General features: G+C 35.3%; 1 protein-coding gene across 8 annotated transcripts in view; it reads left to right on the top strand.

The window, feature by feature from the left end:
- The window catches only part of DST (dystonin), a 408,501-nt gene that overhangs the window by 316,636 nt on the left and 78,580 nt on the right, over nt 1-13,285 (top strand). For all 8 annotated transcript variants that reach the window (XM_004673588.2, XM_012720777.1, XM_012720771.1 and 5 more), the window contains 3 exons: nt 751-950; nt 2,317-2,812; nt 4,044-5,515. In XM_004673588.2, coding sequence (XP_004673645.1) covers nt 751-950; nt 2,317-2,812; nt 4,044-5,515 — 2,168 coding nt within the window. The remainder of the gene's footprint in view (nt 1-750; nt 951-2,316; nt 2,813-4,043; nt 5,516-13,285) is intronic.

Raw genomic sequence — 13,285 nt, 5'->3', positions numbered from 1 at the left:
TCTCCTCCGGGGCAGGCGGGGATCGAACTCATGCAGAAGTGGCTTAAGCTTCTTTGTGCTGTGCTTTAACCTGCTGCACCACCAGGGAGGGCCGGGTATAGGTTTTTATGATCAAGGATATCAAAGAGTTAGGAGAGTTAGGAAAGAACATTCTGAATTATTCTACTTCATGACAGTGAAGAGGAAATATCTTTGAAAATAAGAAAAATCGACCAGTTTTGATAGAGTTTTAATGTTTTTAATGTTTGAAGGTGTTGAAATTGCCTATTGTAACTTTTGAGTGGTGACTTGCTAATGTGTGATTTGAATAGAAGAGAATGATTAGATTCAGATATACAAATAGAGAAGTCATTTGCCTAGAACTGAAGATCTGATATTAAAGGAAAGGATTAATATTAACTTTAGCAGGTCAGTTATAGTTGGATCAGTATACTTTATCAGACTTCTGAAAGGGACAAAGAATCTCAGTATCTTCTTTGTGGTAATGAATATTTGTATTTTACAGTATCATAAAAATATTCAAATGTGGTTTTTTGGGTACATCAGTTGCTGCACAACCACAAGGGTCATAAAATCTTTATCATTAGCTATAACTAACTCTCTTAAGTTAGACTTCAATCAGCAGTGTAAGAAAAGTTATGCAGATAAAATGATAGCTCTTGTATATAATCTTGAGTCATCTACAGTCTTCAAAGTTAAATTCATTTTAAATATATAAAAAGATTACCATGCTTTTTGTTTTTCTTTTAGATTCCAAGTGGCAAGAACTTAATCAATTAACAGTTGATAGGCAACAAAAATTGGAGGAGTCCTCTAATAACCTTACCCAATTTCAAACTGTTGAGGCACAGTTAAGACAGTGGCTTGTGGAAAAAGAGCTTATGGTCAGTGTTCTTGGGCCCTTGTCAATTGACCCAAATATGCTAAACACACAAAGGCAGCAGGTGCAGGTGAGTATTGCTTAAGAAGACAAATGTTTTCATTACAAATACATTAAGTTTGGAGAGTATGTGCTGTAACTGCCTTGGAGTGTATTTCAGATGCCCATAAACTACCATCCTGAGGTTAGTAGGAAAACCCCAGAGAACTAAAGCTGTGAATAATTCCAGAATAATGTAGTGAGTCCCTGAATGGGTATGGTCCTTTCATCATTTCAGTTATATTGTGGTTTGTACAGAGTCTGTTAAAAAGGGCCTTCTTTGAAGTATTTATATAGTTGTATAAGTAATAACATTTTTACGAGAACCTAAATTGTTTAGAAATTACTCCTTTGAGGTTTTATTCATGTTGATTGTGGTAATAGATAATGAAACTTGTAAAACTCATGCAGTGCAGGCCTGACAGGGACAGGAATGGAGAGGAAGACACAAGAAGAGAAAGAATAAGGTAAATAGAAAGGGAACCTTGAAACCCAGTGAACTAATTTGACTAGCCTAATTATAAGCAGATAAATCCACAAGCGGGAAAACATCCATAAAATTTAAGTCAGATGCAATAGCAAAAGTTCTGTTGTAGTTTCAGTTAAGTGTCTTCATCTGAATAGTGGTTTAGGGTGGTGAGAGTGATCCTATTCTCCGAAAATACAAATCAATCAAATGCCCTTGTTCATGTGTTTTCTTAATCTGAAGAAAACAAAAGCAAAATACAAAAATAAGCATATGGGGACAAATAATTACCCCTTGTCTTCGTAGTCTCCCAGATATAGATTAAAATATTTAAAAGGCAATTTTTGTATCATTAATTTTATAATGAGAACCACATGGTGGTTGATCATTCTGAGCAATGTGATTTACTGACTAAGCCTTTATAATAAAGCCATAAATGTCAATAAATCTTATGTTAAAGAAAACCTTGTAAATCAATGTCCTGTGGACTAATAATATTCCAACACTGTTACTGCTATACATTTCCCTTAGTATAAAATGTTATAGGGACTTTTATAATTCCTGTAAAGAGAAAGTATGAATAAAAAAGCAAATTTTGCACAAGTGAAACATTAACTTGTCTGACAGCAGTGTTTCTTTTTGTATGTGAAAGCTTATCATAAATCTTTTGTTCTTTTCCTCCAGCCTACCAAAAATATTTATCCTCTTCTTTTATCTCATGGGGGGATGTTATTTTAGGCAAAATATTATCTACCTGAAGCGCTATTAGTATAAGATATGTGCCCTGCCCTCAAAATAAAAACCAGGGAAAGTATCTTAAAAAAAAACTAAGTAAATGTGGACCATTTTTTGACTGTTAGAAGCTTATAGATGTGGTTTCTGTAATTATCTGATAATTTGTATGTGTTATTTACTTTCCTTTTTATCTTAGATTCTACTGAAAGAATTTGATACTCGGAAACCTCAGTATGAACAGCTAACAGCAGCTGGTCAGGGCATTCTGAGCAGACCTGGTGAACATGCTTCTTTCCATGGGGTTGTGAAAGAGCAACTGGCAGCTGTCACCCAAAAATGGGAGAGCCTAACAGGACAATTGAATGACAGATGTGATTGGATTGATCAAGCCATTGTTAAAAGTACCCAGTACCAGAGCCTGCTGAGAAGCCTTTCCAATAAACTGAGTGACTTGGATAATAAACTCAGCAGCAGTGTGGCTGTGAGCACACACCCTGATGCTATGAACCAGCAGTTGGAAACAGCCCAAAAAATGAAGCAGGAAATAGAGCAGGAATCGAAGCAGATAAAAGTGGCCCAGACTCTTTGCGAGGAATTGTCAGCACTGGTTAAAGAAGAGTATTTGAAAGCAGAATTGAGTAGGCAACTGGAAGGCATCTTAAAATCATTTAAGGACATTGAGCAAAAAGCAGGTTTGTCTACCTTTCTGTAGTACATATATTTGCTGGAAACAGTAGTATATTGCTTATTTCCAAGCTGTTGCCCGTCATTGAGGACTCTGGTGAGAATTAGCCCCACCATGAGCATAGGTGAAGAGGAGTCTGTTCACAGGAGCACAGAGAACATACACACACTGTATTAGGGTAAGAGACAGTCTGTTGGTGAAATCCACTAGTGAAGTCCCATTAAAATTTCAGGTATTTCAAATTGTTTTTTAAAAGATGTAAATGTTTTTGCTGCGAAACTTTTTCTGCATCAGAAAAACAGACGAATAAAGTTATTCAAAAGGCTTTGCATCACTTTCTCATCTGCAGTTACTTTGAATTTCACATAGAAAGCTTTTCTAGAGAAATATGTGGAAGAGAAGCACGTGGCACTATTTTTCACTCTCATGCACTGTGGCCATAGTTCTGTGACAGATGCGCCAATGTGTCAGGCTGCAGTAGTGAGTTCTTAGACTTCAGAAGAACCTGCCAAAGAAGAATACATTTGGCTGCTGTTTGTTCTTTTGAAAAGTAACACTAGATGCCTTGTACCTAATAAGCACTCAGTTTACGATTTTTTATTGATTGCATTTGCTTGTGTTCATAGCAGCCATTTCATATTGACAGATGTTTTGATATTGATAATAAATATTAATATTGTGATTGCTATGTTTTGAACATTTTATGTGACAAGCATTAAGCTAAGAACTTTACTTGTAGTATAATTTAATTATCATGACAACTTTTATTAATGTTGCCAATTTGTATTCGGGAAAATGAGGCTTAGCGATTTCATTATTTTCCCACAGTATTCCAACTCTTAGAATTGGTCTGGGTCTCACCACACAGTGGCTATGTGCTACTTGATAATTGCCTTTATGCTATGTAAAAGTCAGAGAAGTGGAAAAGTCGTATTTGATAGGTATTATCTGTCTCTCCAAATAACCTCGAACATTCGACAGTTGTCACTTCTCTGTGCAGGCATGGGAATGACTCTGACATCTAGCCTGGATGGTATCTTTTTGTAGTTCTGTCTTTTGCTTCCTTCTTTTTTTCCCCTCTGCCTATATCTTAAGCTTACCTGTAGTTTTCATAGTCAGTGCCAACCTCCTTGCTTTTTAGACAGTTTTGTACATGTGTTTGGTGCTTTCCTCTTGACTTTTCGTGGATCATATCAACATTTTTATGTAAAATAAACATGTCTGTGATTCATTTTTAGAGAACCATGTCCAGCACCTTCAATCAGCCTGTGCAAGTTCTCATCAATTTCAGCAGATGTCTCAAGATTTTCAGGCGTGGCTGAATACAAAGAAAGAAGAACAAAACAAATCTCACCCAATATCAGCCAAACTAGATGTCTTGGAGTCATTAATTAAAGTTCAGAAAGACTTCAGTGAAACTTTGAATGCTCAGTCTAATATTTATGAAAAAGCCATGATAGAAGGTGAAAATCTGTTACTAAAAACACAAGGGCCTGACAAGGCAGCCTTACAGTTACAACTTAACACAATTAAAACCAATTGGGATGGACTTAATAAACAGGCTAAAGAAAGAGAGGAAAAGCTAAAAGATACATTGGAAAAAGCCCTCAAATATAAAGAGCATGTAGACACTCTCCGGCCATGGATAGACAAATGTCAAAATAACTTGGAGGAAATAAAATGTTGCTTGGATCCAACTGAAACCGAGAATTCTATTGCCAAGTTAAAGTCTCTGCAGAAGGAAATGGACCAACACTTTGGGATGGTCGAATTGCTAAACAATGCAGCCAATAGCTTGCTCAATGTCTGTGAGATAGACAAAGAGGTTGTTACTGATGAGAATAAATCACTGATTCAGAAAGTTGACATAGTCACTGAACAACTTCACAATAAGAAAATATCTCTAGAGAACATCGCCCAGAAAGTTAAAGAATTTCAAGAAGTTTCCAAAGAAGCTAAAAGGCAGCTTCACTGTGCAAAGGAGCAGTTGGATGTGCATGATTCCCTAGGACCCCAGGCTTACAGTAATAAACACCTGACCATGTTGCAAACTCAGCAGAAATCACTTCAGGCAGTGAAGCAACAGGTAGATTTGGTCAAAGGACTTGCACAGGCCCTTGTGGTAGAAGCCTCAGACTCAAAAGGAACTTCTGACATTTTATTACAAGCAGAAACCTTAGCACAGGAGCATAGTACACTAAGTCAGCAGGTTGATGAAAAGTGTTCATTCTTAGAAACCAAGCTTCAGGGCATTGGACATTTCCAGAATACCATCCGAGAAATGTTTTCTCAGTTTGCAGAGTATGATGACGAACTGGATAGCATGGCTCCAGTGGGAAGAGATGTAGAAACACTGCAAAAACAGAAGGAGGCCATTAAAACCTTCCTGAAGAAGCTAGCAGCCCTCATAACAAGCATCGACAATGCCAATAAAACCTGCAAGATGATGCTGGCCACAGAAGAAACCTCTCCTGATCTTGTTGGAATCAAAAGGGACTTAGAGACTTTAAGCAAACAGTGCAACAAGCTGCTGGACCGCGCACAAGCTCGAGAAGAGCAGGTTGAAGGGACAATTGAGCGTCTTGAAGAATTCTACCACAAATTGAAAGAATTTTCTACCTTACTTCAGACAGCTGGAGAGCATGAAGACTCGCAAGGTCCTGTTGGTATGGAAACAGAGACAATTAACCAGCAGCTTAATGTGTTCAAGGTAGGGAATTCTTCATTTTTTCTGAGCACCATTATTATTAAAAGAAATTTCTAATTGGTGTAGAAAAAAAGATTGTTTATTTTGTAGACCATTCTAATATGACTGTCACAGTATTCAACCTGAATGAGCATGATTAAGGGCAATATCCATGTACAGGCAGCAATTCCAAGCTTACTGGGGTTTGTGGCCCTTACTGGGTAAGATTTGAGATGTCAAGAGACTGGAAGTGTGTTTGAAAAGTTCCAGATAGACTTGAAACTGACATCATGGAGTTCCTTTCTGATGTCATTCCTAGCTAATATAGGTTTGAACTCTGCTGCAAACAGAGGCCAGTCCATAACATAAAATTTTGTTTTCTCCATAGTTGTAGCATTTTCTTTAATGATGAGTTATAGCCTTTGTCTGCTCTTTCTCTTTTTATAGTATTCTTGTCCTCCTTAATTTAATTTATTCTGTAAGCTTTTATCCTTCAGAAAGTTTATGTTTTTAAAGTCATGGTGGAATTTCATGTTGTAATGCTAGTTTACCAAAACAAATATCTAGGGCTCATGCCCTAGAGGATTAGGAGTAAATTGTTTTTGATGGGAATACAAGTTTCTCAGTTTCAAGAAATGTCTGCCATTTGACAGTGCTCGGTGATGTTTAGTGAATGGAATGGTGTGCAAGGTTCATTGTCATTGGCTTGGACTCACTTAAGATAGTGAGAATAGAAGTCTCAACAGGGGACAGTGATAGGTTTATCCCTAAAAAGACATAGTCCTAGACATCAGGCATTTGTTGCATGGAGCCTCTGGGGTTGCTGTGGATCCTGTTGTGCTCATGAGGTGTGTTGCACTTCCCAGTAGAGACCTGAAGTCCCGTCTTGTGCGCTTAGAAATAAATTTTGCCAAACTACAAGTAGTTTCCCATGAGAAATGAGTATCTGACAAATGGACTTCCAGATTCTGTGCCATTATATTTGTCATGGAATTTTCTTTGCTAGTTTTCAATAACATTATTTAGGTGACTGAATTTTGAAAAATAACTTCTTTTTCTTCTTTTTACTATAGTAGTTAATTGTTGTTTATCAATGTTCTTGAAGCTCAGTTGCTTTATGCTTAAAGATGTGGTTTTCAGTGTAGACCTTGATTCTTAATGATGACAGATATTGCCTTACTGTTGACTTTATTTCCTTATGATTCTATCAGACATATTTCTGGTTTGCAAAATAATGATCTTACATGGGAGAATTCTGTTTAGAAAAGCAAAGTTCTGTGGTAATTACTGCTTTAAAGTCTGGGGGGGATTTTTGAGGAGTAACTTTCTCTGATAGAAATCTTCAGGGCTTTGTAGACCACTGACATAACTGGATAGCTCAAATGAGAGTAATCAGATGGCCTTTTTACAAATGAAATGTAAGCATATTAATTGCCTTGTGAAACAATTTCTTTAGGACTCCTGTAAATTTGTGTGAAAAAAAAAGTAAACATTTATTTCTCCTATCTAAACTACATGTAAGAAAATGAGCAAAAGTAATACATTGGGCTTCTAGTGGTAGGTTCTTCCCTCTGTATACCCAGACTTGAGGAATACAGTTAAAAAAAAAAAAAGGCAAAAGATAGGTGGAGCTATCTCACCACTGTTTTGAAAATGTTTTGTAAAATTAAAAGAACTAAATAAGAATAATTACCATTAATGACTACAGAGGTTATTTACTTGGGCACAAAATTTAAGTGATCATTTCTTCTAAAATAACCTCTTGGCATGCTTTTTTTTTTTTTTTTTCTGATTATCAGAAATGAGTTGATTGATTTTACGGAAGTTCTGTAAACACTATAGTAAGGACATGCTTTCAGTGTTTTGAGACCCAGTGACTGATATTAAACTTTCCCAGTGACCAAGTCATATGCATTTAATATATTCTACTGCTGTAGCTTAAGATAAAAACAAGGGCCCTCCCTGGTGGTGCAGTGGGTTAAAGTGTAGCACTGTGAAGCTAGCCACAGCCTCTGCAGCAGGAGTTTGATCCCTGGCCAGGGTAGTGACCCACATGGCGCAGCAGACCTCTCCTGACCTGCCTCCAGCTCCCCTCAGCAGTGTACTTTGTAGATCTGCCTGTTCTGATCCCCACTCGGTATCTGGTGAGTCCTCTCACCGTCCCTGCACCTCTGGCCTGTACCCCAGTTCTGTATGCATAAATAAAATAAATCTTAAAAAGTAAAATAAGAACAAGAGTGTTACAATGAAGATGGTAGCTTACATGATCACTAATTCTGTTTGTGTGTTCTAAAAAATAACAATTACAATTAACATTTACTATGTATTTTATGTGTCAAACATTATTCTGAACTCTGCCTTTAATGCTATTAACAGCCCAAAGAGATTATTACTATTCCCATCCTATTGTAAGGAAACTGAGATCCAGGGAGGCTAAGGGACAGGTAGAGTCAGAGCCTGAATATTTTGGAATTAATGCATTGTTTATGTCAATTTTATTCATTACTTTGCTTATCTGATATTTTCTCTGGGAAATTTTCAAGTACTTTTTGCTAAAGCCTAATTTGGGTGGACTGTGGCCAATCATTGTTCATTTTAATCCAAAGCACTATGAACATTCAGTTAAGGAAAGTGTTTTTATAAAATTTATTTCTTTGAGAAACATGAGAAAAATGTCTATTTAATTGTTGTAGAAACTGATATGGAGGTGCTGTGATGATGAGAGATGATTACTAATACTTCTGCAACTGAGATAGAAGCAAACATTTCATTTTCTTATGTTTATATATTTCTTATTAAAATAGTAAATTAATTATTTTTACAATTTACATCATAATTTAGTTTTTGTTGAGTAGCAGGCTTCCTCTAAACATAAGTTTTAGTGTAATGATTTAGGAAGATTTAAAAATTATTTTAAATGGAATAATTATCTTGATTGAAAAATGAATAGTTTACTAAAAATCGCAAACTCTACTAAGTACTATAATTTCTAAAACAAAACAGAAAAGCACTGAGGTACTGAGTCTATTGTCATTAGTGACTTTGAAATATAATCCACTTTGCTTTAGTTCAACTTAATGCCATGAATAACACCTTTCAACAGTTTTTCATAATATGAAATAAACTGCCTTCAGAGCAGGATTGAAAGTAAATATAGCTATGTAAATATAGCTGTTATCCATTATCCACTAGGAAGTGCCTTATATTCAGTGGGTATGTAATGGATTATTTAAACCAGATAAGATAACTTCTCTTTCACTTTCCCCCTAAAAGTTAATCTAAGAAATAGTAGTTAATTTCCTTGAAAAAACAAAATTAACTTAAATTTAAGATACCAATCCAAACATAATGATTAAAAACAAATGCTATTCTGTACCAGTGTTCTAAGGCATTGCCACTGAAAGCTATTCAAATTTTTTAAAATAGGTTGGCCTTTTGTGTTAGTTTAAATTTTTAAACTATTTTGATTTTGCAATTTCTGAATTTTATATGTATTCCTACTTCAAATGTTAGTCATTGGCTTAAAATATCTGAAGACTGAGGTGTTTTCTATTGCTCAAAGCACAATTTTTTCTATTACACTGCTACTATATGTCTCTATTGTTACGTTAAATTCTATGTGGACTGTCATAAATTCCTAGGTAGAAAGAAAAATAAATGCCTTTGGTTTCTTCCTTTCCTTACCTCCTGTTGAAGACTCCTAACTCAAAATTATCTTCAACTCTAAACTACATTGTTAATAGTAATGTCTGTGCAGTTTTATTTATCAAACACACCACATATGTGTGGTGTGTGTCCTACTAATTCCTATGAAACCATCAACAGCCAACAGATCTGATCATCGTGAAGTAATCATTGTCAAATATTGAGTTGATATAATTTCAAAGAAGATTAAAGAAGTTTGATGTTTTAATGAACATTCCCAGATAACTATATACCCTTTCTTTCACTCTTTAGGCCATAATAAAAGATCTTACCTCTGAAGCTGCTCTTTTATCTCTGGCCACTGTTGCACTAACTGTAACTGACTTTGTCCCCACAACTGAACACATGACTGTACAAGTAACTGTGAAACCAAGATTTCTTTTTCGTTTCAAAGTGGAAATAGCATTACATTGAACAGAGAAATTATAAATCAAGGCAAAACCAGAGATGAAAACCAGAATAGATATCTATTTACTCTGATAAATTTTCTGAAGTGGTTCAGATATAAGATTGTTTAAGACATTATTTGAATATTGGTGAACTAAAATGCTAAGTCTTGTGTGACTAAAGAAGTGAGGCAATTTGATAACTGTTGGTAAATAGTGTTGCTGAAATGAATCACTTCCCACGTGTCCTATTAAGGTATTTAATAAATGATCCTTCAACAATATATGATGTCACCATATTTTTAAATGATAAAGTGGCCATAGAATGCTTTAATAGTGGATTTTAAGTGTGTCCATATTGTCAAATAAAGGTCAATAATGAATTGTTCTCCATTTTTTGTTAAGAACAAGGAGAAATTAAATAAGCTGTTGCAGAAGAGGTTTTTATTAGGGAAAAATCCTTAGCTGAATTTTCATTAAATTCTTTACCTATATTAGCAAAGAAGTTGCATTATAATCTTCCTCTGGTATTTTTCTTAAGATTTTATTTATTTATGCATACAGAACTGGGGTACAGGCCAGAGGTGCAGGGGCGGTGAGAGGATTTGCCAGAGACAGAGTGGGGAGCAGAAGAGGCAGATCAGTGAAGTACACTGCTGAGGGGAGAAAGTGGGGAGAGAAAGGAGAGGTCTATTGCGCCTTGTGGGTCACCTCGAGGATGGGGGATCCAATTGGCACTGAAATGGCTGAGGCTGGCTTGCAGTGCTGCATCCTAACCCACTGTGCCCCCATGGGAGGTCCCTCTGGTATTTTTAAGTTGAAATATTTTCATTATAGGAATTGTAATTTATGTATGGGCTCTATAGGAAAATTACATTGTTTATTTATTTTTTAAGATTTATTTTTATTTACTTACACATGTAAGAACTGATATAGACCAGATGGAGTGATAGGATTCACTAGAGATCAGAGTGGGGAGTTGCAGGCTGGTGAGACAGGAGAGGCCTGCTGTGCCAAAAGAGGGTTGACTTCCAGGCTGGAGATAGAGCTAGGCTTCAAGGACCAAGGTGAAACAGAGCTGAGGCTTCACCCCTGCACCACCAGAGAGGCCCAAGTAGATCATATTATATAAACAGCCACATCATTGGTTTTAGGAAAAAAGAACAGAGTAACATCCTGGACAATAAAGAAAAGCCCCATTGTTAGGGACCATACCAAACTATTACGACTTGGAACTGATATGTTGTATAGTCTTGGTTAATTTATCATAATCTCACCTGCACCAACTAGGCATAATAGGTAGGTACCAGATTTCCTGTATCATTTGGGGGAAGATGCCACACTGCTCAGAAACGCTGTCAAAAGGGACTTGGCAATATGGATTCTCTTTCTACTTTTGCTACTAACTCTGTGACTCTTTGTTTGCACAGCCTCCCTTCACTTCATAGTTTCTTTAAGGTTGAGGAATTAAAGTGAGTTGTTGTAAGGGCAGTTATAGCAAGAAGTTTTAGGACAGAATGTCTTTGGTGGTTTCTTGTTAATGGAGTGAACCTGTATCACCATTTTAAAGTGATGCCACTGAAATTTCCCAACTGTAGCCCGTACTATGATTGGCATAGGACTCCTTCAGATAAAAGGAACTCTACATAATTCATTTTACTAATGTGGAAAGTGAGTGTGTGTGAGAGAGATAGCAGCATTTACTTTGTTGTTATGAAATGACATGTTAGTTTCTTGACAAGAAAATTTTATGGGTAAATGTTCTCTAAACATGTACTCATGATAATGGTCTAATACCTCACATAGGTAAACTCAGATTATAAATTAAGTAAAAAACTTAAGAACAAAGATACCTTGAGAAAATGTCTATAGCCTCCTTTTCCTTACTTATCTTTGTCTCAGCTTCAAGATTATTTTTTCTTGTCAGTGTTTTAATCAGAAATGTGTTTTTAAGTTCTATTTGGTTTTTGATTTTTGATTCTCTGAAGGAAATTGATTGGGATCATTAACATTAACATGTATTATTTTTTTTTTCTGGATAACTGGTGAAAAAACCCTGAACTTTCAAAAGTCATATATATATAATGTGTGTGTGTGTGTGTGTGTATCTAGTATATATATAGTGTACACACTATATATATGTATATATTTATATACACACACATACATAGTATATATATATATACACTATATATATATATATATATGAAAAGGGGAAAATAGTAGTATGGTAACTTACAGGAAAAATAGCAAGTGCTTATTCAAGATATTATCTAATGTTCACAGCAAAATAAATTCTCTTTAAGATCAAACAATCACTCTAGTAATTGTTTCTGAAATTGTTTGCTTTTTGGTGGGCTATGAATGGTTTACTTTCTTTTACACATAAGCTATTTTCCACTGAAATAAATAGCTATTGCATATTCATCTGATGAATAGCTTGTAAAATCCTGTAGTCATTTGTATGAGGAAGTTTGTTTAAAAACTAAAAATATGAGATGCTTTTGTTATCATGAGATAAGGATGTATCTGTTTAGAAAGAGTTATAGAAGTTATTGCTTCTAAGGCCTGTTTTATACATACAACCAGGAAGCCCACCTCTCTCTTGTTTGATTTCTAATTTAGATTTTAGGATCTATTGAACCAGGAGGGGTTCTTGTTTCAGTTTTCATGGGTAGAATGGCATTTATTCAGACAGATATTTTCCACTTACTGCACATTGAATTTCTTTAATATCTTCAGTTTTCTAGTTCTAAAATTTCTATGTTTCAGTTAGTAAAGTTAGCTTTTTAACTTTTCTATGGAGTAGGTTGTACTTATTTGTAAGATTTCTTCAGGCACTTTAATTTTAAAGATTTAATCTTTAAAAGTATACAATGAGGAAGTGGTATTATTTTATTGATAATTCAATTGGTATTTGAAAATCATCTGCATTGAGAAAATATTTTAGCTAGGTTAGATTGAGTAGACTAAGTATGTTAATTAAAACTTACATTTTGAGAACACTATACCATTGCATGAGATAATCACATTGATTATGTTTTGACAAACTACATTTTATTCATTGTGTATTTATCTCTTATGAAATGTTGAGAGATCTAGACATCATGACTAATATTTATTTTTTTTAAAGATTTATTTATTTATATATACGAGAACTGGGGTATAGGCCAGAGGTATGGGGGTGATAAGAGGGTTCACCAGAGACAGAGTGGGGAACAGAACAGGCAGACTGACTAAGACACATTGCTGAGGGGTTGCAGTGGGTAAAGAGAGGTCTGCCACACCATGGGGGTCACCTCCCTGGCTGGGGATTGAACGCATGGTGCAGTGGCTGTGAACAGCTTCATCGTCCTATGTTTTAACCTGTTGTACCATCAGGGAGGGCCCCTAATATTTAATTTTTAATAGATCTTGATCTTATTAACTTTAGAAACTGTGACATTTAAAGTATCTCTATAAACTGAATTTAGAAAGAAAAGCTAAACCACTGCAGTTCTGCTCTAAATATTAGTTATTTTAAATTATCTGGCTTCACCTTTTGAATGTGATTTCAAGTAACCAACATATGTCAATTATTATCCTAAATATCAATATAATATTGATAACACATATTTCAACTCCAATCAGAATTATTAGAATCATTGCTGCAGAATTAATTGAAATCAGTTTAATAAAATAGAGATTCAATTGAAAAATCATT

This window comes from Condylura cristata, unplaced genomic scaffold (assembly GCF_000260355.1).
Source record: "Condylura cristata isolate star-nosed mole 26May11 unplaced genomic scaffold, ConCri1.0 scaffold00001, whole genome shotgun sequence".
NCBI lineage: Eukaryota > Metazoa > Chordata > Mammalia > Eulipotyphla > Talpidae > Condylura > Condylura cristata.
Note: the sequence above shows the minus strand (reverse complement) of the source record. Positions and strands in the feature narration are given on the sequence as shown.